Raw genomic sequence first — 26,835 nt, 5'->3', positions numbered from 1 at the left:
TTGCCACACTATACACACATTGCTGAACATTTATCATTCCTCTGTGGATTTACAGTATTATTATCCACTTCTGTAGCTAGCTTGATTGGAGTATGTTGAAATTAATATTTATAGTAATGTTAAACTTTGATATTCAGGATTTTCCAACTCACATGCTATCTGATGTGATTTACAGTATGTATGCCCATGTGTTGCCTATTTCATTATCATATTTATGGCCTGCTCTCATGTGATAATGTTAATACACCTGCAAATATGTTTGTGCATGGGCAAAACTTTGTCCATGCAATTGGCAGAGTCAAAATATTATGGCCATGCCAACACACCTCAGGAAGCTGCAAACAAATCCCCATGAGATACACCTGTAGATATAGGCATGTGTTAATATACCACATGCACTTAACATATGTTAAATATACATGCTTTAACATAGCATGAAATAACTACTAAATTAAAGGAATAGTTAAAGATGTTCTTTTAATCTTTTAATCGAATCTTTTAATCGCCATTGATTAGACATGTATAAAACATTATCACAGATAATTTTGATACATTTCTACTGTATAAGACCCTGTATTAAAAGTTTTTAGCCATTATAAAATTTTATATATATAACATGCAGCAATATAACAATTACTAAGGAGAGGTTTTTGTAGTTTAGTAAAGAAAGGAGTTCATGTAATTTAATCAATTTTTATGCAGTTAAAACATAAACTACTGGACTACTGGAGCAAAACAATAAATTGCTAAATAAAAAAAAATTCACATTGCTTATATTTCTCCTGCATGATTATTCAAAATAAGCCACTTCTGTTAGTTCTGTTGCTACAAAGATTCTTCCCACTAACAAAATAGTTTAAACTCTTAAAGAACACATTATATAGATTTAGAGAAACCTTGTGAAAGCCTTCACAAAAATACCTAAAAAAAAAAGCTCTTTCTTTCACTTGTTCTGTAGCTGAACTGTTCATCATCCTGTTAAACTCACTGACCCATTTTGTACCATTCTGTATAGCTAGCAAAATATTTTCATAGAAAATAACGAAATTCCTGAAATAATTATGAGGAATCATTATCATCTTTTCTTCACAGACATGTCCCTCAGGCAGGTTAGTTTTCACAGCCTGTTTTTTAATGTCATTTGCTAAAGACCCCCAAGAAACTTTGTTTTATTGGCTATTTTTGGCCTCACTGGCTGCTTAGACAGGCCTGAAAAATATCTAAACTTAATAAATATCTCTTTTTTTCTCGCTCTGTTTTCATTTAGAATTCAGGTAATGGCAAGAACTGCAGAAGAGACACTGCCAATGTGTTTGTGAGACAGACAAAAGCAGAGTCTAGTTCTTAAACAATTATATGATTATATAGCACAACTAAGTTATCATTTGAACAAATTCAGATAAAAGATATTAACATCATCTTAGATGGAAGCAAGCCCAGTGAATGTTCCAAAATTTGATAGCAGTTAAAACATGATTGTGTCTGGCATTAAAACATAGAGATGGAAACCTGTTATCTTTGACAGTACATACAAGAAGTTTTTTTCAATGTTGTTTTCTAATATCCCAATGTCAGAAAACGGGGCCTCGGAAATTGATTATTCATCAATTTTTCTTCTTCTTTAGTAAAAGTGGGTTTATGTGAGTACAATATGGAAATGACTGAATATGTGAGAGTTTATTCAACACTGAAGGTGTTAATTCAACACTGGGGATTTTGCAGTAATATGCCACCAGAAGTTCAATTTTGTCCAGCTTGTCATTGCATGTGCTGGCTTGTAACACCATCACCACAAATACAAAGCAATTTTCTCCTCTACAGTGGGCATACAAAGTACCTGGCATGTGTCTTAAGGAACACTGTGTATACCAGGATTCAAATTACATTTAACTGTTTTCTACTTAGTATACCTTAAAGCTGAATGAATGGGATAAGTATAAACATTATGCACATTTTTTCGGCAACATTTCACATTGTTTAAAAATGCCACAGGCACCCACGACTGAGAATGAGTTCATCTTAGGACAAAGGTCTGAAGCTTAGGAAAGGAAAACAGATCCTCATCTTTATCTTTAAAATTATGCTTCATCCCTTAAAGAATATTTTAACCATGACCACTAGAAACACTACACATATTGTCATAATACTTCAGACTACCCATTATGTTATGATAATGAAACAATATTTGCTCGGTCTTTGTATTGAACTGGACAACAGATTTTTTTTTTAAGATAGGAATGAGGTACTGGCATTTTGTTTGAATGGCAGTTTGGGGGGTGGGGGTGGGGGTGGGGTAATAGGATGGTTGGATGTGGGGGTTGAGCATGGTTTTTCTTTATTTTGCTCCAGCATTTTTCAAAAGGGGAAATGTTTTGAGAATAATTGAGGGGGGCCTCCTGTAAGAAACTCACAGGAACATGAAGTGCCGATACAAAACACTATACATCTTTGCAGATATTATTTAATTCAGTAATGGGAGCCGTTAAACCCATGAAATAAATCAAGACATATTTCTTCAGCAAAGTAGAATTTATCATAACTAGTACACAGCTATGATTAAATAGTGCTAAATGAAAATTAAAAACAAGTGGTATTACATTGCATTACATCTCTATTATGTACAGTATATGTAGTTACTCAAAATGTAAGAATTATCAAATAAATGAATGAAAGTATGAGGCTAGACAATTTAAGAGGTCAGTGCAGGAGAGCTTAAATGGTAGTAATTGGTACAAACTGGGCAAGTGGTTATTCTTATAGTCTTTGCAGATATGAATTACTCACTGATGGGATATCATGAAACAAAACCTATAGAAAAGCAAAGCAGAAATTATCATCAAGGCCTCTTGTAGGACATCTATGACTAGGACTGAAAAAAAAGATTAATCTAATTTCATTATCTCTAATCATGTACTAAATTAAATTCTAAAATATCTTAAAGGAGCTGGGGTCATATTCATCCAGAAGACATAATGCATTCCTAACTAGACAAGGCCAGTGACCTTTGACATCAGAGCTAGCCTTAGACCAGTGCTCAAATATTATTCCAAATACAAGCTCTCAGAATCTTACTTAATGTAATATAAGTAATAGAAGAGTAAGATTCGTGAATAAGAGTTGACTAAGAGTCGTTTTCATGAACAGAGCTTTATTTAGAACCGATACAAAAGTCACACAGTCCAAAATGAGAAGCAAAATATTAATCCAGCGGTTAGGTTAAAAATATTTTGATGAAATACTAACATAACTGATTAAGGCCAAAGGGGTAGGTGAGCAATAAGGCCAACTAACAGTGAATATGAGGGATGCAACCAATTTTAACACATTATTTGGACATTTAATACAGATATAAAAATAGATGGCAAACTTTATTTAAAGAAAGCTTTATCCTGCACGATGCAACAAAAAGTCTCAGGATCTAGTGGTCATATGCATTTGCATAACAAAGAAAGAACCCGTTGAATAATATGAATTATGTGATATAGATGAGGTTGAGGTACTGCCTGTGTTTTCAGGGGAATAGGGGTTGGGTTACTACTTCATAAAATGAAATGAAAAGAAAACCAACTTTAGCTTTAGGACATACTTTTACAGATACAGATAATGGCATGTATTATTAACCGTACGCTCAGAAATATGTAGACAATTGTCAGTCAGTCTGGACAATTTTCACTAGGTTTTGTTGTGTGGCTGTGTGTTATTTGTTATTCAGGCACTGGTGTTGGGCAAGAAAGCCTGGTGCACAGTTAGCATTCCAGTTCACAGCAAAGGTGTTCAGTGAGCAGGTCACTCAAGATTTTCCACACCAAACTTGGAAAAACATTACTTTATGGAGCTTTGTGTTCATGGGCATTGCCATGCTGGAATTTCTAGGCTATTTTCCTTAATTCCAATGATGGGAAAGACAATCTAGGCAATTGTATACTTCCACATTTGTGAGAACAATTTGAGGAAGACCAACATATAAGGACACGTATGACATTGAGGGTCAACTACAGTATGTGTGATGGTCACCAATCCACACAGTTTTGGCCATATAGTCTATGTGTTATAGCTAATGAAAATGAATGAATTAATGAATGAATAGGGCTAATAGACAAGGTCAGAGGGTAAAGGCTCAGAAGAGTAAAGGCTGAGGATCTTGGGAAGAGAAGTTGGACGCAGAAAAATATGCACATTTGGATTTTTTTTAAACTAAAAATTAATACCTGCTGATTTGCCCAGGAAGTAATCAATATAAATATGAAGAAAGGGAAAAAAAAGGATCAACATTGTTTGTCCTGTTGATGTACCAGTCTTTATTATTATTATTTAAGTAAAATGATGCTTAAGGAATGACACATATTAACAGAAATTAGAGTCTTCAACACAGGCAGGGGTCCAAGCTGGATCAGTTCCAGACTGCCAGAAAGAGCTGTGAACTGTTGATTTAGGAACTGTAGCAATACAAGAATGTAGAGTCGAGGGTTCATAACAGGCCTGGAGCTGTTTTGAAACAATTCTTTATACGCCTGTTTACAGAATTATGCGCTACAATCCTGATGAGAATTGCTTTGCTTTTTAAATTACAGTGAAATAACACAGGTCTTTATGAAATATTTCATTAAAAATAATATTCTGATTCTTCAATATGGTAGCATAAATTTTAGAGTATAATTTATTAAAAAAATTCTCACAGCAATTGCATGGTGATCAAATGTTTCCTAGAAGAACCTGGGCTGAGGTTCCCAAAAGCAATGGTAAAGTATAACATGAACACTGGTTGATCTTATCCTGTTTAATACATCTCGTTGTAACTGTCTCATTATGCATATGTCAGGGCCTACTTGGATGTGAAGGAGTTGAAAGAGACATTGCACCTTGATGGCTCTACACACCTTAACATATTTTTTGCAAATTCCACTGATGAAGACCTAGCAGGCGAAGCCACATGGCCTTGGGATAAAGACGCCTTAACACATTTAGGTAAATAATAGTTCCAGTTTGTTACTACAGTATATGTGATGTAGATGCAATTCCATTAAGCAATGCTTGTGGTGGTTGCATTATCCTTTTTTTTGTCTCTTTTTGAGGTGGGATTGTGCTGAATCCCTTGTTCTATGGCACATTTGGCCACACACATACCATGATCCATGAGATTGGTCACAGCCTTGGACTGTACCATGTCTTCAGAGGGATTTCTGAAATTGAGTCATGCAATGATGCCTGTCTGGAGACAGAACCATCATTAGAGACTGGGGACCTGTGTGCTGATACAAACCCCACACCAAAGTACAAATACTGCAGAGACCCGGAACGTGGAAATGACACATGTGGCCAGCGGCTCTTCAAGCACACACCATTCAGAAATTATATGAGTTATGCAGGTGAGAATGAATGAATGAATGAATGACATAAATAAAACTGTTTGCACACATATACTTATATTCTTTGGGATTACCCCACCAACTACTCTACAACTGCTCAGGTAGGATGAACGATTCAGTTTAATTATTTTCTTGATCTGTGAGCCATCGTCAAGGCCATAAATTTTCGTTTTTTTTATTTTCTCAGCAATGTCATGCAGTTTGAACCCCTCTGTCAATACTAGCATGAGTCCCTTGCTAGAAAGAAAATATATTTTTTTAATTCAATATGCAAATATTATTGTTAGCTTGATATGGAAAACAGTTCATGAACTTCAGTAAATATACCATTCGAATGAAACGATCTTTCATGGAAGTCAGGCTCAATTATGATGACTGTGTGATAGACTACACACATGATGTTTGCAAATTTAGCCAAAAATAAGGAACCTCAAAAAGCCTGGTTAGAAGTGGCTAGAAAGTAGTTAAAACTTATCTTGCACATCTCTCAAAATGCTCAATACCTTGGTAGTTGCTTTTATGTTGTGATTTTATTGTCACTTACAGTACAAATGTCATAAACATTTCAGTGTCTGAATTCTTTTTTGTTTGTTTGTTTTCTGAAGATGATTCTTGCACAAATTCCTTTACAATGAACCAGGTGGCTCGGATGCATTGCTATTTAGATCTGATCTACCAGTCCTGGAGGACTGAGAGTAAGCCAGCTCCAGTTCCTCTAGCTCCTCGACTGATGGAGCAAGGGGAAGACTCCCTCACCCTGGAGTGGTTCCCTGCACTTACTGGGCATTACTTTGACAGGTGAAAATGAAAGCAACAAGATTTTTGTCTTTAAATCTGCTTTGTTTTGAAAAATCTTATAGATTTTTCAAAACAGACTGTCCCATCAAATGTCTGTTCAAATCAATCTGTTGTCCTCATGTATACAAGTTTCCCTATATGTATGACTAAACATAAAATGACTTTGAGGTGATAGTTGTGGATCTTTTGCTGTGTCTAAGTTGCAATTCTTGGCTGTTTGTTGGTTTCCTAGAGAAGTGGGATCTTTATGTGACAGATGTACTGAAGGCAGTGTGTTCCTGCAGTATGCCTCAAATTCATCCTCCCCAAAACCCTGTGCTCCATCAGGACACTGGAGCCCACGTGAGGCAGAGGGTAAGAGAAGGCATGCTGTCTGACAGCACAGTTGATTTTACAAAACATTCTCAAAAAAAAAATAAATAAAATAGTGTGTTTAGTGTATTTAATTTGTTTTTATTCAATTCTGTATTGCTATTTGTAGCAGCTCCACAAAAGTATCATCATACAATGAAATAAGGAACATAAACATGCTAATACTTTAATCATTCAAAGAATATGTGGGAAGGGTTAGGGTTAGTGGGAAGAGAGGTCCAATAAATGCACCCATGCTATTTTATTAGGTGAACCAGTATAAAACAAAAGACAACAAACATTTCATATACAATTCATATACTTTTGAATCTCAAGTTGATTAATTTCAAAGATTTAACAATATCTAATCATCTAACAATAGCTAATGGTTTGAGAATGTTAACCTTAGCAATCAACTTATATTTTTTTTTTTACATATTATCGATTAGTAGTATGTACAGTGTAGTCAGAAAGTATTCAGACCCCCTTCACTTTTTTCAGTTTTGTTATGTTTTTCCTCATTAATCTACACTCCACCCCACAAAGACAAAGTGAAAACAGAATTCTAAAAGTGTCTGTAAATTAATTATAAAGTAAAAATGGAAATGTTACATGTACCTAAGTATTTGGTCCCTTTACTCAGTACTTAGTTGAAGCATTTTTTCAGCAATTACAGCACTTGTGTCTTACACTTGTGTCTTACAGTGTCTTTTTTGGTATAACGCAACACCCTTTTTAGACCTGTATTGGGGAATTTTCTGCCATTCTTTGCAAATCCTCTCAAGCTCGGTAAGGTTGGATGGGGACCTTTGGTAGACAGCCGTTTCCCGGTCTCTCCAGAAATGTTCAAGGTTCTAGTCAGGACCACTCTAGGACATTCACAGAGTTGTCCCACAGAGAGCCCAGTCTGAGGTCCTAAGCACTAAGGAACGGGTATTATTGAGGATATCTTTGTACTTGTACTGATGCTGCACAACCATGCTTCACTGTTGGGTTGGTATTGGGCAAGTGATGAGCGGTACCTGGTTTCCCCCAGAGAACCTTTATAATTGATTCCAAACTGTTCAATTTTGGTTTCATCAAACCAGAAAATCTTGTTCATTACAGACCGAGAGTTCTTCAGGTGCTTTTTTGCAAACTCTAAGCAGGCTTTCATGTGTTTTGCACTGAGCTGAGACATCTGTATTGCCACTCTGTGTAAAGCCTAGATTGGTGGATGGCTGCAGTAATTGTCTTTCGGAAACTCTACAACCACACAGGATCTCTGAAGCTCAGTCAGAGTGACTTGGCAGTATTGGCTCAGTTTGGCCAGACTCTTGCAAGAGTGTTGGTTGTGCCAAAGTTCTTCCATTTGCTATTTATGGAAGCCGGTGTGCAATTGGGAATCTTTAGTGCACCAAATTTTTGTAGCCTTCCCCAGATCTTTGCCTTGTCTCTAAGCTCTGTTGGCAGTTCCCCAGTGACCTCATGACTTGATTTTTCCTCTGATATGCATTGTGAGCTTTGAGACCTTCTATAAAGAGATGTGTTTCACTTTCTAAATCATGTTCAATCAATTTAATTTACAATAGGTGGACTCCAAACAAGGTACATAAACATCTTAACAATGATCAAGTGAATAGGGAGGCATTTGAGCTAAATTTCAAGTGTTGCTTCAAAGGGTCTAAATACTTATGTACAGTATGTGTGATATTTCTGTTTTTTTCTTTTTAAAAAATTTACAGACCTTTGTAGAATTCTGTTTTCAACTAATCATTATGTGGTACTGAATGTAGATTAATGAGTAAAAAATGAAGGGGGTCTGAACACTTTCTAAATGTGCTGTATGTCAGTTAGTCAGGAGGTTAGTTAGCTAATTAATGTCGGCTAGCATTGATCTCACTGTGAATTCCATATGTGATCTGTACAAGGTCACAAGCTTTTATTGACAATTTTGTGACAGATGAATCCATGGCACACCAACTCTAATTATTCATGAGGTCTTCAAGAGCCAAGATCAGTGCTAGTGCTAACATTAATAAGAGCTAACACAACTTGAATGACTGTGACTTAAAGCTATATCTTTAGATATTGATGCATTTGTGAGGTTTTATTTTCTGTTGATACTTTTTATTGATTGAAAAATCTTATAACCTTATAAGAGTCATTCAAATATTCTGTTTCAAATGGAATACAACATTGCATATTGCACCTTGCACAGTTAGACAAAAGAGCCCAATATCAGGTAAAACAGGAAGGAAGGAAGCTGACAAAAATGTGTGGAAAATATTAGCTTCATGGGTTGTCACAAAATTTGATTTTCTCATGAGTTTATTTTAAGAGATGAAAATATAGAATTAGTCCACAGAGCATTCTGATATGAATGAAACGTTCTTCATCACTAAGAGTGACTCATGTTTTCCTCGACTGTATTAATTATTTTGAGCTTGAAATTTAACCTTTGACCTGACAGTGCACAAAAACATGTTCTATGCCAAAAATATTGTCCTTAATTCACTTTCCTTTGCTGGAAGTTATCTGTCTGTTTTGTAATTTATCACACAAAGTTTTTATAGAATAAAGGGTGTTTCTGGGTCTGTATACATTTAGTAAGAAAACATGGAATGACACTTTCCTCCTCTCTAATGTTTCCACAAAATGTGAAACCCTATTGAAAAAAAGAGTTGAATGCTAAAAACAAACTAGCTTGTCTGCATTTCCTTGAGCTGCATGTTTTTCTGTTTAATTACTTTATCACTCAGTTTGGGTTGCTTTAAAAAAAAAAAAAAAAATCTGTGACTCAGGTTTGTGGTGGGGGAAGGCCAAAAGGGCAAACTTGTATCCTTCAAAGCCATGTTGGCACTACAGTGGCTACACTCAGTCAGCTGGGAAAGACATGCCCAGGCTTGCCAATGCCACAACATTTAAATTAATTTCTCTCTGTGCTTGGAACACTTCCCTGGTGTACTCCATAGCCTGTGTGATCTTTCCACTGTTTACAACTGGATACAAACCTTCCTTTGACAACCTGCAGCTGCCTACAAGCATTGCCCCTTCCACAAAATCTTAAAAAATCACCTTCCCCGAGGACTCTCTAATGCATGCTCTCTTTCTTCTTCTATATAAACTAAACAAAGTTAGACACTTTTGTGTTTTTTACTATTCCATCATACACCTCTCCACCAGCACAGAGTGTCCTCACTTGCTTCCTGAGTCAAAATGATGGAACAAGCAGTATTATAGCAGTACCATTATCAAGTTGCAGAAATTCTAGAAAAGAACAGCAATGGCACAAAACTGTATGTGATTGAGATACTGTGCCAGAGGAAAGATTTTGAGATTTTTGCTATTCAAATTGCCCTGTGGTCAGTGGAGTTCATGAGAAGGATTCTGCAGCAAATTAGGTGATTGTGAGAAACACAAAACTGAGGAATTTGAAGAATCCATGGTGTATCTGACTCTTTTCTCACTCAGCAGTCTGTGAGACTTCTAAACTGCCCAGAAAAACCACCATATCTGATTCTTTACACCATTTCAACTAACAACAACAACAATCCAGTGACCCAGGCTGGCAAGAGATTTTCACTACTTTAACCACTTACTATTGTGGCCAATGTCTCACATGTTATACTCATTAAGCATACATGAAGTTTTAGATGTAAGATTTCAGCCATACAGCATAAAATTATTAATATGGGATAAGGGTAACTGTTACATGGATATGCTTGAAGATTTAAGATTCTCGTACAAGCCTAAAGATGCTCTTGCGTAAGATATAGGATGCTTTTGAATAGGATGCAGGATGTATGTGATGTAGCAAAATTCTGAATTTTTCATATTTGGAAGATGATTTGCTATGGATTTTTAGCAGGTCAAAAAGCTTAATTACTTTAGCTCCATATCTGTTTACATTTGTAACCATATACATCACTAAACATCCTGAAACTTGGCAAGCTAAAAAGTTTTTTATAGAATGTTACTCCCTCTACAAAAAAGTTACTATTGCTTTTATCCCAACCTCTAATAATGAAGTGATTGTGAGCATTAGATCTTTCACTGCTATGGGTTCCATTGATCTTTTCCTCTCATTCCTCAGTGGGGCCTCTCTGCAAACTTTCCCTCTCTTTGCACCCTTCCCCTTTAGACGCCTCATAATGGCCTCTTGACAGCTCCTGAAAGAATAACTGGGCTGAGGGCCAAAATTGCCCAAAAGACCTCCTGCTGTCTTACTAAAGGACATCATTTGCTTCCTCTCAGTTAGTTTGTTTTTCAGATTTCCTGATTTTCTTCACCACACACTATTCTAATCTAGTTGTATGGTGAATAGGAAGATGTTGGGAAATACAGTATCCTGGATAGGATCACAAAGGGAGTTCTGACTAGATGTAAACAAAAATAAGAATTTGTTGTAATATGTGGTAACCACAAATTCACACATTGTCAGAAAAGCCAAAATATGCTGGGATAGGGAATTACACACAAAAAAAAATACATTTACATGCATTTACATACACTTACATGCATCTAATCGGATCCAATCATTGATTTACTGATCACAAGAAAAATATATGTTAGTATTGATTATCCATTTAATAGCTAAAGAAATTTTGGTGTGGTTAAAATGAATATTGTCTTAAAATGGAAGAAGACAAAAAATATATATATAATAATCATTTTTATTCATAGCTGGTTTCTGACAAATTATTTGCCCTTTGCAATATTTGCAGAATCTATGGCATCTAAAGCTATCTAAGGTAACTCATTCAGTTAATCTGACAATGTGTGCTATCTGACTGTGTCCTACAGGTTCACCGGATGTGGAGCAGGTGTGTGAACCCAGCGTTCGTACCTGGAGTCCCCATGCTGGCCTTGACTCCAGCAGTGTGGGCTCTGCTTTGTGCCCTCCACAAGGCTGCATGCTTCAACTGAACTTCACCTACCCACTTGTGCCAGATTCGCTCACTGTGTGGGTCACATTCTTCTCAGCAGAAGAGAGTGATATGGCAGCCATCAACAACATTCTGCTACTAACACTGAGTGGCAACAATGTGTCTCTGGGTCCACAGAGCATCTTCTGTGACATGCCACTGACACTTAAACTTTCTGTGGATGAGGAAGTGTATGGCATTCAGTTCTTCACTATGGATCAGCACCTGGAGATTGATGCCACAATGATAGCCTCCAAACCAGGGCATGTACTCTGCCAGCCATGCCAACCCCTGCAGTATAGGCTGACACGGAACCCACCTTTCAGTCATGCACCTAATGGTGTGGTGCTCATGGAGCCCATGAGGAGATTTATAGACAGGTATGGTTAGAATATTTGGTGATTTCCAGTTTACCTGCTAATGTAATATTATACAAAACGCATTAGTGCAAAATGATTTTTCCAAGCCACCTCAGTGGTGTCCATTCTATTCATGCCACACATTCTCACTACACATCCTAGGTCCCCTCTGTATGTGTGGGGTCTCCCAACATGCCCTTTTGCCTCTATGATTGGGAGGGGGTTTAAGCCAGCTTAAAGAATTTCACAGCTACTCAAGTGTAACAACTATAGTCTATACAGAATGCGGAGGCAAGTTCAAAGCTCCCCCCCTCCCGTTTTTTGAGCCATAAAAAAATTACAGCCTAATAGAGCACCCATTCTTTCTTTCTGGCAGATGTGTCTCATATTAACAATACAGAAATGAAGAGTTTAGTCATTCAGGAGGCAGGCATTGTCTTCGTTGTCTTTTTGTGTGTGGTTGTGGGTCGACTGTGTGTTTTTTAGTTTTTTTTCCTTCTGACACAGTGAATAATGGACCTTTCCCGGGGCCCAGGGCTACACCTCTGTTGGCAATCTGCCAAAGCTGTACATTAACTTCACTAAAGATCCTCTTTGTTTCTGTAAACATCAGTTGATGTGAACCTGGTGAACCCTTCTGTTGCTGTTTAGGCCAGACTATGTAAGGTCACTTCCAGTTTTTTCGCTGTATTTTTTATTAAAAGAATCCTTCAGTATTATCATAAATGCTTTTAGTTTAGAACTGAGATCTGCATGAGTGATGCAGATTAAAACTCACAACATGGGATTAAAATTGTTTTGTTCAGTGACCTTAATAGCCAGACAGAAATTGTGTTTAGAGAAATGTACAGGTGTTGTCCTCAAAATGCAATTAATGTTTTACAATTTAAAAAATGTGCTTTACAAATCCCCGTACCAGACTTCATATTACTGATCTTTGTCTGCAAGAGGCAAAAATGGCTAAGCATGTTTAATCCCCCCTTCAGCTTTATACAAAAAAGTGTTTATTAAGATTGGATGATAAAACTAGGGTTTAGATTAAGAAACCGGTACAAACACATTAGGCAAACAAATAGAGATGTCAGTACCCGAGCTTTTATCATCAGCTTTTCGACCTGCAGATGCGCTATTAGTTCATGAGCAATTAGTTTAAATAATGTGTGATTGTGTCATTTGTGGTTGCAGATGTGGATGTAGATGCTTTAATGGACATTAAATATGTGAACTAGCATTCCTGATTTGGTATTTGCAAAATGCACTGACAATCACACCAAGCTTACAATGGGTGGTTACTGAGTATCTAACTATCCAACAGAATCTTCTGTTGCACTCTGGTTAAAATGTGTCAAACATTCTAATCTTTATTTTTCAATAGCACTAGATTCTATTGATATTTTATAGTGTTAATCTCTAGAAACACACAAAAACTACATAATTTGACACAGCCACTATTTGCTTATTGAAAAGTCTCAGAGGGTAGGGATGCCAGCTCCACAGTTTAATCCTGAGTTCAGGTTAATGTCTATGTGAACATAAACCTATTCTTCCTGTGTGCGTTTCTTGTGTGGGTTTCCTCAAGGTAGGCTGCTTGGTTACACTAAATTGCCAACAGGTGTGATTCATTATGTGCACAGTACCATTTAATAGACTGGCATCTGAGGTGAATTATCCTACCTGCACCCAAAGTTCCTATTATTTTAATCTGGATGCACTACAACTTTGACCAGGACAAAGTTTGGCCATGCTTTTAATAAGAAAGCATTGACTAGGATAAACTATTTAAGTCTGTTTCCTTTGAAGTATTCTTTTGAATCTCACGACCTTTCCTTCCATCTCCTCTGGTTTGCTCAATAGGGAAAAATTAATAACTTTTAGATTTAAATCTTGAATTTATATATTACTGCAAAGCTGTTTAATGACAATGTCCATTGTTAGAAGCACGAAACAAATGAAATTTAATAAAATTGAAAGCAGTCACATAAGATAAATGAACGATAACCATTTAATTATTGCTAAAAATACTATCCCAATCATAAAAGCGGTATTACTATATAATAAGATATTTGTGGTCCTAGTTTGGTGTGTGATTAACAAGTTTATGGAACCTTTATGCTAACAGGTTATTTTCCTTTAATCTTTTAGAACCTAATGATGAGCAAGAACAAGCCAATATCCATTTTTATTTCTGTGGCTAAATCTTTTTCTGACCAGTCAGTTGTGCTGGTTCTTTTGTTCACGCTTTCTTACCTTCTGTGCTTCCACTCTCTTGTACTCTGTCCAAGTGGGTGGCCTTCCCTGGGCCTACACTTTGCCCCCTTTATCATTGAGTTGACTACTGATCGTTTTCATGTTACTCAAGAAAACAATAGATTTAAAATGTTTTTACTAGAGTGGGTAAAATTACTCAGCCATTTTGACTTGCAGAAGCAGACCTGCCATAATCGAGCTGCAGTAGTCCAGTCCTAAAGTGAAAAGGGACTGAACAAGACCCAGAGTGGTCGCTGAATACAGAATTTGTTGGATCCTCTCGAAATTGTAAGAAAGAAACCTGCATGACCAAGTCAGTTTAATAATGTGTGTCAAGAGGGACTGTTGGTTGTCCAGGACTACCCCAAGATTGCATGATGTGCACTCTGTTGTCCGAGGAGATCACAAGATTTTGTCATGGAAATGCATTTCCAGGGTTGTACAGTACCTCAGACTTGCAGGGATTTATTTTCAGTTGATGAGCTGTCATCAGGATGAGATGTTACAGTATGGAAAAACCCATGTGAGAATACTTTATGAGAGCAGGTATAGAGGACGAAGCATATACGTGGATCCAGAACTGAACCTTGTGGGACATGGATCCCCTCCCTTTTACCTAGTAATGTATAACAATTGCTCTAGGTAAGAAGTAAAATGTTGTCATGCTGTCTCACAGATTCCAGTGCAGATATTTTTTGTTACTGCTAAAGGTTGCTGAAAGTTTCGCGAGGATGAGGAATGCTGACAGTTCTCTTAATTTTTTGATAGAATGCTTATAGTGGAAAAGTCAAAAACTGACAAAAATGTGGCACCACAGAGAGGCAGTTAAGTGATTTATTTCATGTATTTTTGGACATGGGATTAGATGGCATTCAGATGGATTCATGAATATTATTAATGAATCAGTGCTTATCTTTTTACTTATGAACATTAACCATTGCATAGTCTGTGAGAGAGAATATAGCAATATGACATAATTATTAAATTTAATGATTACAAAACAGGCAAAAGTTTTAGGTTAGTTCTGCATTTTATATCTTATCATAATTCCTAGTGATTACGAAGACATGGCATTAGACCAATGCAGAATTAAGTCTATGAAAATCTGTGATAAGAAGTGAAGTGCTTTTTGCCACCATAAGGTGTGAAGTCCAGCAGTTTCTTCAGGAGAAACAGAAAGTAAACTGCATAGGCAAATGTTTACCAAAATTCAACTGCCAACATCATAATAACTATAGTCTTTCTATATAGGTATCTACTCTTCTTCACTGGTTTTCTATCTCCTTTTTTCTGTTTGTGCCTGTTACATTTATATGTCTATCCCTCTTTGATTCTATCCACTACACTATACTTAAATCAGTACAGTAGATGGCAACGTGCAAAACACCTGCACCAAACTAATCTGTTTCACTTAGCAAGATAGAGAAAATGCCAGAAGGGATTCTTATCTGTGTCCAACTAAACAGCTTTTTAATCATTTTAACTAGGTGTGGATTAGGCTGTATTCAATCATAAGAGATTTTGCTGCTCACATTGCTCTCATCTGTTTTCAGGCCTTGGAGGAGGCCAGACAGAGGCTGCAGGCATGCTGGTGAGATACAGATGTGCATGATCAGACAAAGATTTGTCACATTGACACCTAGATTTTACATCTTTCTCACACAGCAATGCCAGTTGAGTTTATGATTTAGAATGAGTTGGTGATTTAGAATAGTATTGAGAGAAGCAAGAGCATGCTATGGGACTCAACACCTTACTTCATTTAGGACAAATTTGTGTTTGCACATTCTCTCACTCATTCCATTATTCAACATAAATGACCACATAATAAAATTGCATTGTTAATGGCATAGTAGGTCTGTAATTCCTATCCCAAAGATTTGGCTAAAACAACTGTAATGTTATAATGTCAGACTAAATGAATATTAAGAAAAATATGACTCTTTACTAGTGTACATTAAACAAATACAAGTGATAAATCATGCTGTACAAATAATACCCATTTAACCATGGTTGAAGTGGTGCCACATCCTAAGAACATATTTAAAAATATAAATTCATTCAAAAAGATCACTGTATGTGTTCTTAAATCCAATATGGATATAATAAAAAAAAATTGACCTTTGGAGAAATAGGGAATGGATGGCAAGGAAATGGGTGTCACTTTATTGTCTATATAAAACTATATAAAATGGAACAAACAAATGGCAAGGTCAAGCCATGAATCACATTTCACCATATTGCACTTATTGTATGTCTTTATGGTTATATTACAGTAAATAGCTCTCGATATTTAGATTAACTACAGCTTGGTTGTAACTAAAGACTTTGTGGTTACTTTTTGCAAGTAGAATATTTAGTGAACTTTTAGCACCAATGTGTCAAAAAGTAAGAAGTAGCATTGCCTGTAGTCAAAGCAGCACTGCTTTCTCCATAGGGAAACAATGGTCTCACTGTTGCTGTTTGCCACTGATCATCTGTAGGCAGCCAAACAAAGTCTAGGTTCCTCCTCCATGCAGAACATTTCAAATTCTTTTATATTCTTATGTATGTATATGTGGGCTTCCCTTTTTCAATACAGATGACAGGTTTAAATCTGGAGACTGAAGTCTCTTTACACAATGCTGATGTTGTCTTCCTGAAACTAACTATGGCCAAGCATTGGCCACTCAGGTACTGACCAAAAATATCCTGGTACTTGAAAATAATAGTACTTCATATGATATTGTTTCAAGACCCCTTTGACCACTAGATGTAAAACAGCTCCACAGTTTTAATGACCCACTATTATTATTTTGAGCAGTGTATAAATTAAACAAACCACCAGCCTCTAGGGATAGAAATTAAGAATACAGCATAAATGAGTTCTCGCTCAAACTTCTTATGGTGTGTGGCCTAGCAGATAATATTGATGTCATGGTCTATCCCAAATTCTAACAAAAAGTTTGAAAAATAATGTAACCATCTAAAAGCTAAAACACAGGAAGGAGTTCTGACAGACCAGCATCTGCAGGGTGTACTTTATTCCCATGCATTAATGGTCCTGTGATCTGCCTCTTATTATATCTAGGTTAGGAACAGTCATATAAGACATTATTACAACTGAATACATTTTAACTTGCGCCTGAGATGATTGAATAGCAAAAGTGCTGGTTTGCAATGCAAGATGCACTTGTAACCCACAAACTGTGTAACCACAATTGCATAACCTTGCCACCTGACATTGATGGCTAAATTGATGCTTACTCGATTCAACGAGCAAATGCTATTTCCTCTTGTCGTAAGTCAAGCCAGCATTCTACCTCAGGAGTCATTGTGGCTGTTAAGGATAGCAACAGAACGCTTTTAGCTTTGCTTCTGCCTGACCACAAAAAACATGTCTTAGAAAAACATAATGACATGACCACATGATCTTCTAACTTTTGCCTCTGGTATTGGCTGAGATTCCTGCATATGCACTTTTAACAGACCGTCCTCTGGCTCTCTTTGCTGTTCCCACGTCATTGACCCTCTCTGACCTGTGATTGAATGTTTTGGAAGTCTGCTCCTGAAGGGATGAAACAGGGTTACTGCTTCATGTTGTAGCTTCTAACAGTATATCTAACTGCAACAGCTTCCTCAGTTTTCCAAACAATGTTTAAGCTAGAAGAAAGTTTGTGTTCTTTGAGGAGGCAACTTGCACACCAGCTTCTGTGCTGTTTATTATGTTAAAGTGAGACTGGTCAAGTGGCATGGCCTTCTGCAGAGTCCAGTGTGGTCTCTCTGATTATGACAGGCTCTTTACTCGCAGAAATACAGCTGGGCCTGGTTCAAGTCAAGTCAAATCAAGAACCTTTAATTGTCGTTCAACCATATTTAGCTGTTGCAGTACACAGTGAAATGAGGCAAAGTTTCTCCAGGATCATAGTGCTTCATAGAACAAAGACAAAGCTAAGGACTTAAGTAGTCCAAGCCACATAAAGTGCATCTGTGCAACCTGGGGCAAACAGTGCAAGACAAAAGACAAAAAGACAGTGCAGGACAAAAGACAGTGCAAACAAACAATGCAATACATAACATAAAAGAAAATACACAAAAGCGGGGCCCGACCAGTGTACAACATGTGAACAGTTTGATATGGGTGGTGCTGTATACATACATGTATATTGGAAGAGTGTGTATTTGCTGTAGGTCATTGCAGTCCATACACTTGATTGTGCATGTGTGTGTATTGTGCTCAGTACAGTTTAGTTCAGTTATTGAGGAGTCTGATGGCTTGTGGAAAGAAACAGTCTGGTCGTGAGGGCCTGAATGCTTTGGTACATTTTTCACGACAGCAGGAGGAGGTAAGAAGTAGAGACACTGCTGGGCTTTCTTGGTGATGGAGCTGGAGTTGAGTGACCGGGTGAAGTTCTCTGCTAGATGAACACCAAGTAATTTGTTGCTTTTGACAATCTCTACAGAGGATCCGTCTATGTTTAGTGGAGAGTGGTCACTCTGTGCTCTCCTGAAGTCAAGAACATTTTCTTTATTTTTATCAATATTTAAAGAGAGGCTGTTGGCTCTATACATGGCAGTTAGCTGTTGCACTTCCTCTCTGTATGCTGACTCGTTGTTCTTGCTGATGAGACCACAGTTGTGTCATTGCCGAACTTGACGTCAATCAGCAAGGTGAACAGCAGTGGGCTGAGCACGTGGCCCTGAGGGGCCCCAGTGCTCAGTGCGGTGTTGCTCAAGATGCTGTTCCCGATCTAGACTGACTAGGGTCTCCCAGTCGGAAGTCTAGGATACAGTTGCAGATGGAGGTGTTCAGGCCCAGCAGGTGCAGTTTCTTAATAGGGTGCTAAGGGATGATTGTGTTGAATGCTGAACTAAAGTCTGTGGACAGCATTCATACATATGGGTCTTTATTGTCCAGATGGATGAGGTCTAAATGAAAGGTTGTGGCAATGGCATAGTCCGTGGAGCGGTTTTGATGATACATGAACTGCAGAGGGTCCAGTGAGGGTGGTAACTGTGTCTTGATGAGCCTCACGACAACCTTCTCGAAGAACTTTATTCCAATAGGTGTAAGTGCGACTGGATGATAGTCATTGAGGCAGGACTCTGTAGACTTCTTTGGCATGGGGACAATGGTGGTTGTCTTGAGGCACTTAGGAACAAAAGTGCTGCTCAGGGAAATTTTTTTTTGCTGCCTTCTGTGGGTTAACTCCTTCTGTGGGTTAACTGTGAGTTCTCCTCATGTTGGCCATGTATAGACAGAATACCTGATCATTGGGGGGAGGGATGGTCTTTCTTGCTGTTACATTGTTCTGCACCTCAAACCAAGCACAGAAATCGTTCAGCGCATCTGGGAGCGCATCTGTCACTATCACAGGCAGGTGAAGCTGTCTTGTAGTTCGTGATCACCTGTATGCCTTGCCATATGCGCCAGGTGTCTCTGCTGTCCTGAAAGTGGCTGTGGATTGTCTGGGCATGTGCGCACTTTGCTTCTCTATTGGCTTGGGACGGTTTGGTTCTTGCCGATCTTAGGGCCACCCTGTCCCCTTTTTTGAAGGCTAGGTCTCTACACGTCAGCAGCACATGCACTTTAGCAGTCATCCATGGCTTCTGGTTGGAACATGTGGTGATGCTCTTGGAGGCGGTCACGTCATCAATACACTTACCGATGTAGCTTGTCACTGATGCTGTGTACTCCTCCAAGTTGAAGGAATCGCCATTTGTTGTAGCCTCCCTGAAGATGTTCCAGTCAGTGCACTCAAAGCAGTCCTAAAGAGAAGAGGTGGCTCCTGCTGGGCAGATTTTCAACTGCTTCAGACCTGGTTTAGATCTGTGTGCTGGAATTAGCATAACAGAGATGTGGTCTAAGTAGCTGAGGTGGGAGCAGGGCTCCGCATGATACACGCCGGGAATGTTTGTGTAAACAAGATCTGTTGTGTTCTCCCTTCTTTTTAGGGACCACTCATATAAGATTTGCATGATTGAAATCTCCGGCAATGATAAACAGTCAATTGGGGTGAACAATCTGCAGATCGCTAATAGCCCAAAAGTTCACATAGAGCCTCTTTAGCATTAGCGCTGGGGAGGATCGTACACTTCAACAATGAGAACTGTGATGAATTACTGTGTTAGATTAAATGGCCTGCATCTAACAGTCACAAACTCGACTAACTATGAACAGTAGCTAGAAACAAGCTCAGAGTTCTTGCAAAATTCTTTGTTGATGGAAACACACACACCACCACCGCGAGCCTTACTACACAGAGCTGCATTTCTGTCGGCACGAAACAAAGTGAGCCCATCTAGCTGAATTTTTACGTCTCCGTAAAAACAAAGACAAAGCAGTTTCTAAACTCTCGCAATCCAGTTTATTGTCCAGCGAGCAAACATTTGAAAGTAGAATGGACGGGAGAGCCGGCCGGCTAGGGATTTTGTTTTTAGCCTAACACGGGTACCCATCTGCTTACGGCTCTTCCGCTTCCTCAAGCACCGCTTTCGGCACCCTGTCCTGGTAAACGCTACCAGGTGACGCCGAGGATTGGAGACCTGGTCTCCGCAGCAAGCCGAGTTTGCGAAGCAATTCCGATACATCATCGTGCAGGTTGGTTGTTGCACGATTTCTGTACAGTATTAACTTCTGGCTGTCATATTCTTGCACACCACTGTCCCTGGTGTACATGTACTAAGAATAGTCGGGCAAAAAAGGAACTAGCACCATATTGTATCCGGAGTGGCTGCTGCGTGCTACTGCCAGCTATCTTGGTTGTTTGTGGACTTGAGGGTTTGTATTACAGGATAGTGTTGGGTTTTTCGATGCTTGTCTTTTAGACATTTTGTGTTGCTGTCCTTTAGTTTCCTTTTGTTTTTAACACCTTCGTTCAGATAAAACATGACAAATGTAAATTTCCAGGCCATATTTTTGTGCATATTATTGTGCCCTTGAGGGGAAATTATGTAAGGCATTTCCCTTTTTAACATAGTACACATTTTCTGAAAGTAGAATAGGATGTTCCTCAAATATGTGTTAACAAAATCTATTTAACTTTATTTACTCTTAACATTTTTTTAACACATATAATCTTTGTTGAGATCATATATGTCCTTAGACTCCTGTTTTTATTGTCTTTTAATGCAGTCCATTAACTTTTCTTTTTTCAGCATATTTGTCTTTACACTGGACGTTCTACACTGAAGGCAGTCACAAATCACACTTGACCTTATGTGTATCTGAATGCAACTTGCAGCATATACTGTAGGTGCTGGTTTTAACCGGCATTTTGACATTGGGTTATAAGAGACCATGTGGAGTGTACAGTGGCACATGCAGACACAGAATGGCACTGCACTATGGATCTAGCCAGAATTCGGTACTGTTGTTGGTACAACTGTTGAGTAGTACTGTGCTACAGGTCGCTTATAATATTATACAAGCAGGCTGCATTTTGCCAGTGGGCCTGAGTTTGTCACCTGAGTTTTAAATGTATTTTGCGCATTTTACTTTTATTTTTTTTTATATTGTACAATGAACCTTATTTCAAATATATGAGGTACATTGTTCAGTAATAAACAAAAACTAGCCATATATATTAGAGATATCAACCATGATATGTAGCATGAACTGCTTGAACAGGAAGTGAATAAATTTAAAGGGCCCAAAGAGCTGGATCTCTTGTAACATTTTGAATATTTCTCTGCAGGGACATAGAGTCTGGCGAGACATACACCTACCATGTCCTGACTGTTTCCAAGACATCAGAAAGTGAACCATCTCCTGCTCTCATACATCAGCTGGGCTCACCATACTGTGGAGATGGACTCATCCAACAGTAAGTTTCAATAATAAACACTTCTATATAATGACTTTGAAAAGTTGTAATTTCAGGAATATTTTCCATGCCAAAGAAATAAACTACATAGTGTAGTAAATGTTTCAGCCACACTACACTACAATACTCAGTGTGTCCTTTAAATGCCTGTTAAGATAATGCAACATATTTCTTTGATTTATTCTCAAAGCAGATTAAATTAAATTGTTATATTCCAGCAGTGTCTTATTGCCTGGAAATTATAGCTATTGATTTTCTGTGTGTGTGTTTCAGTTATCTGGGGGAGCAATGTGATGACATGAACTTTGCCAATGGAGATGGCTGTTCCAACCAGTGTAAAAAGGAACCTTTGTTTAACTGCCTTGGTATGTAGTGTTAAAAGTTTATGCTTTTTTTGGGAAACAGGATACTTTTTAAACTAAAGTAGCATTTTATAGATGATGCATCAACAATAAGCTGTTATTACTGTAGATCCCAAACAGTCAAGGGCTGCATCTAATGTAATCGGAATATTTAGACCACAAATGTCCATAGCTGATGTGATCCTGCTTGTTTAATTTATTATTTCTGGGTATAAGTTTAAAGACTCATGTTTTGTCATTTTAGTTGTTGTGTTTATCAATGCCTTTACCATTCTTTTCAGTTTACAGACCATATGAATTTATCTTTGGGTGGCACCAACGGGTGACATTGCTTTTTCAAATGCATGATTAATCAGAATGGGTTTTCTGTTTGTTATGCTAATGCAGCAGCTTTATTTCTGAAGGTTAGTAATTAGGCATTCTAACTGACATGATGTGAACTCTTAAAGAGCCACAAAGGCTTCTTAGACCAAAGGAAAACTGTTGCCATACAAAGACCTCATAAAATCCCACAGCATTGTGCATTATGCAATGGAATTAGTAGAAATTCTAGGACAGACTTTTGTGTTTCTTTTCCTGCTAGAAGTGTTTCATTCATCATAAAAAAAAACTTCTGAATGAGAGTGAGTCATGAAAGTGGGGTGTAAAAAAGGGGAGAAGAGAAGGTGAAAGTGACCAAAGAATCCTGCAAGCCTTTGAAGTGAACCACTGAATGTATATTAGCTGAGGGGATGACCTGAGACATTTGTAGAAGTGTGCCCTCTGGAGTTGCTCAATGTTCTGCACAGCTTAATTAGCAACTGTCCTCTAAAAAGAGACCATCAAGCCACTTGTTTGGAAGGGGTTCAATGAGTTCATGCTTCACAGATCCTTATTTGTCTTGTGTCAGCATTTTAGTGCCATTCCCAAACTTATCAAGATTTGGAGCTATTATTTTATCTGGTTAGTCTCACTGCAAATAAACGTAACTCAATTTGACTCATATTGATACATATTCTATTTTTCTGACAGTCCTATAGCATAATTTGACTCAGAGGTACAGTTAGCATAACGGTTATGTCATTTCAACAGCATCTTGCACTATAATGTCCCTTAGTTTTCACAATATCCTTCTACCCCTTTGGCTTTCTTTTGAAGGACCACATAATTTAAAGTTATTACTACATTCTACTGTCATACATTCTACTGTCAACGAATAACTGTACAAAACATAGTGTTATTTTCCACTCTTCATCTACTGCTTTCCAAGTTGTAAAATATGCAACATGCCTTGGCTTTTTCTCATGATAATGTTTTTATTTTACTTGCATTTGAACTTGAGCCAAAAAAGTAATAATCCACAGGGAGCTTAAATATTTCAGAGAATAGTCTCTTTTATTTTTCACTGTGTAAGCTGAGAAGCATTTGGAAATATACTATTAATGAGACAAACAGCTTTATAGAATTGCTAGTTTGGTAGATAGGTACTTCTCAGACCCCCTTGTTCTGAACACTTTGTGACCTCCTCTGGGTGTTAACACTAGTCTCTGTCAGTGGCCCATCCTACTCATGTACATAGTGCCAGGGATGGCTTACTTCCATTGATAGGTGGATATCTGCTAGAAATGTCTTCTGGCTGGCTACATGGTTCAGTGGCACCCAATGCTTTTGACCAGAAGGAATGAATGACAAAAGCAGGTTATAGAACTTCACTATGGCTCTAGTTTCAGCTGACTATCTATCATTTGCACATGTCTACAGACTTCTCTTTGTCTTAAAACACACTGGCATGTATGGGCTACATGACATTTAAAAATTTTATGGATAGGTTTATGGCAAGGACAAATTCTTGTATATGGATTTGAAAGCTAAATTGCTTCAAGCATAACAAGATATAACTATTTCAATAGCTCTATTTAAGTGGGAATCTGCATGCACTGAGCACTTTATCTGCATACAATGCAGATATGGGCCAGCAGCTATGAGTAATGTTCACACCATCTCACAGTATGGGTAAAAAATGTATTTGTATAAATGCTGATATCCTGAGATTTTTTACACGCATGCAATCACTAGAGTTTACACAGAATAACTCTGCAGGTGGAAATGCCTTGTTGAAGAGCAAGGTCAAAGGAAAGAGACCAGAATGATACATGCAAACATAAAAGCTGCAGTAATGGAGATAACCACTCTGTACAATTGTGGTGAGCAGAAAAGCATCTCAGAATGCATATCATGATGCACTTTGAGGCATATGTGCTACAACAGCAGAAAACCATGTCAGGTTCCACTTCTACAAAAAAAAGAAAGTTTCTTAAATGGCATTTTGTCTATTGTAATAATTACACAACTAACACTTCTAAAGGCTACTTTCAACATGGTAATACACCATGTCACAAAGCAAAAGTTGTGTCAAACTGGTTTCAGGAACATGGCAATGAGTTGAGTGTTCTTCAGTGGCCTTACAAGTCAAATGATTGGAATCAACACCTTTGGGATGTAACAGAAAGAGAGATTCACAGCAATTGAATAATACATTAATTTCAACATATACCAGAATCACAAAGAAATGTTTCCAAAATCATTAAGAGGCAAAATAGGAGGCCCTAACAAATATTAGTGTAATGTTTCTTAGTAAGTGCTCAGTGAGTGTATAATACAACAATTTTAGAAACAAGAAATATATTTCAGATATAATATGATCAAATATTCTGTTTATTTTTGCTGATCCTGAAGAAGCCACATGTTTTATAGCACTTTGGATAGCTTCCTAGCTAGCTCACTTTGATTTTGACATTCCAAAAGGTCTTCGTGCAGTTAAAGAAAATACAGGATTCCTTAGAATGACACCCAACCAATCAAATTAATCAAATTCAAAAACAAATTGCTGTATAACTTTCCATAGCTGTGAGTTTTATCTGCAGATGTATAAGAGCTGGAAGAACCCAGAATCTAACTTTATTTCAGAACTTTCAAACCTTGTTGTAAAGGTCGAGACCATTTTAAATAAAACAACAAATCTATCTTTTCAATCCAGACATGCTGAAGGAATTCAAAGCAAGAATCAGACAAAAGACAACTGGGTAACTAGAAAAACAAGCACCTGCAAGAAAACATAGAAATCAGAATGCCACAGATTACAATAGCAAAGAAATATGCAAGAATTTAAAGAAACACAGGGGAAACAAGATACAAAGTGGTGGAAACAGGGAACAGGTGAAGTTAAATACAGAGACTCTGAGTTGATAACAAGAAACAGAAACAATGGGTAATATATTTATACAAGATTTGGAAGCCAATTTATTATAGCTAAAATAGATGTGATAAGCTGTACATGGTACAGAATATTTACCCAGATTGTATATACTCTACGAACTGAGGATAGGCATTTTTGTTGACTTTGCAAGCCTTTGCAAAAAAAAAAACCTAGCTACATTTGTCACATTGTCTCAATGCAGCTTTACAGAAATATAAAAATATAGAATACAAATTACAAAGTTTAGAATTTCAATTAATATTTATCCCTAACGAGCAAGCCTGAGGCAATGGTGGGCAGGAAATACTCCCTGAGATGAATGAGAAAAACCTTGAGAGAAACCAGGCTCAAAAGGGAAGCCATCCTCATTCGGGCAACACAGGAGAATGAGAATATAATTAATGTCCTTTGTACTGAATCTGTGTAGAATTTGTCATAGAATGTTCATTTTTCTGTCTGTATTTTTTCTCTCATGTAGATGAACCCAGTCTTTGCTACTTCTATGATGGTGATGGTCTTTGTGAGGACTTTGAGCGGGAGAAGAGTGTGAGGGACTGTGGGCTCTATACACCCAGTGGTTTCCTGGACCAGTGGGCCACAGGGGTGGAGGTTTCCAATGAGAACAGAATATATTGCCCTGCAGAGGTGGCTGCAGGGTATCCTGCTGTGACAAAGGTGACAAGATTTCTTTCTCACCCACAATCTTATCATTAAAGTTGGTTTTTGACCACAGTGGCTTATACTGTATAGTACTGAGAGTAATTGAAGCTGCTTCAACAGGTTTCAATTAAATCAAAATGTGTGAGCCCTCTCTTTGCTCTGACAATGAATCCAGACATGAATTTTAACAATAATCTTTTAATGTTTATGCTAAACATTTTGATACTTTTACCTTCAAAATATAGACCTGTACTGCATCACATGTACTACTGTTTGTTATACAGTTCTGAAGCTGTAAAGTTGTGAAATGTAATATCTTATCACCCCATTATCCAGGGTGATTTCAAGTTATGTTGTCTTGAGGAGTTTTTCCTTGACACTGATGCCACTGGCTTACTCACTAAGAAGCTAAATCTACTTTCAGATGTTTCCAAACTGATTTGTGGCAATTTCTATTGTTGAAACTGCTATGGAAATAATAAAAAAAGTATTTTGATCGAATATGATGTTTTAAACACACTGTTATAAAAGTGTGGCTACTGTCACTGAGAGATTTTTAAACAATGGAACATTTTAAACGATGCCTGAAAACTGAGCAGTGTTATGGTTGGATATTTCAGTATGAACTATTTAGCATTTTCAACATTTCTTACTCTGTATTTTATGTTGGTTTCAACAATGCCGCACCCATTTAAAAAAGTACTTTGCTGAAAAAATCATGTAAGATAACTGTTCTCTCCATACT

At 37.6% G+C, this 26,835-nt stretch overlaps 1 protein-coding gene across 1 annotated transcript in view; it reads left to right on the top strand.

The window, feature by feature from the left end:
- Positions 1-26,835, top strand: part of pappab (pregnancy-associated plasma protein A, pappalysin 1b) — a 58,960-nt gene that overhangs the window by 8,421 nt on the left and 23,704 nt on the right. Inside the window, exons 3-10 of the mRNA XM_027138232.2 lie at positions 4,820-4,965; positions 5,073-5,366; positions 5,972-6,164; positions 6,397-6,518; positions 11,301-11,802; positions 21,705-21,833; positions 22,107-22,198; positions 25,909-26,105. Coding sequence (XP_026994033.2) covers positions 4,820-4,965; positions 5,073-5,366; positions 5,972-6,164; positions 6,397-6,518; positions 11,301-11,802; positions 21,705-21,833; positions 22,107-22,198; positions 25,909-26,105 — 1,675 coding nt within the window. The remainder of the gene's footprint in view (positions 1-4,819; positions 4,966-5,072; positions 5,367-5,971; positions 6,165-6,396; positions 6,519-11,300; positions 11,803-21,704; positions 21,834-22,106; positions 22,199-25,908; positions 26,106-26,835) is intronic.

Source organism: Tachysurus fulvidraco, chromosome 9 (genome assembly GCF_022655615.1).
Source record: "Tachysurus fulvidraco isolate hzauxx_2018 chromosome 9, HZAU_PFXX_2.0, whole genome shotgun sequence".
Lineage (NCBI taxonomy): Eukaryota > Metazoa > Chordata > Actinopteri > Siluriformes > Bagridae > Tachysurus > Tachysurus fulvidraco.
This window is presented reverse-complemented; position numbering and strand designations above follow the sequence as displayed.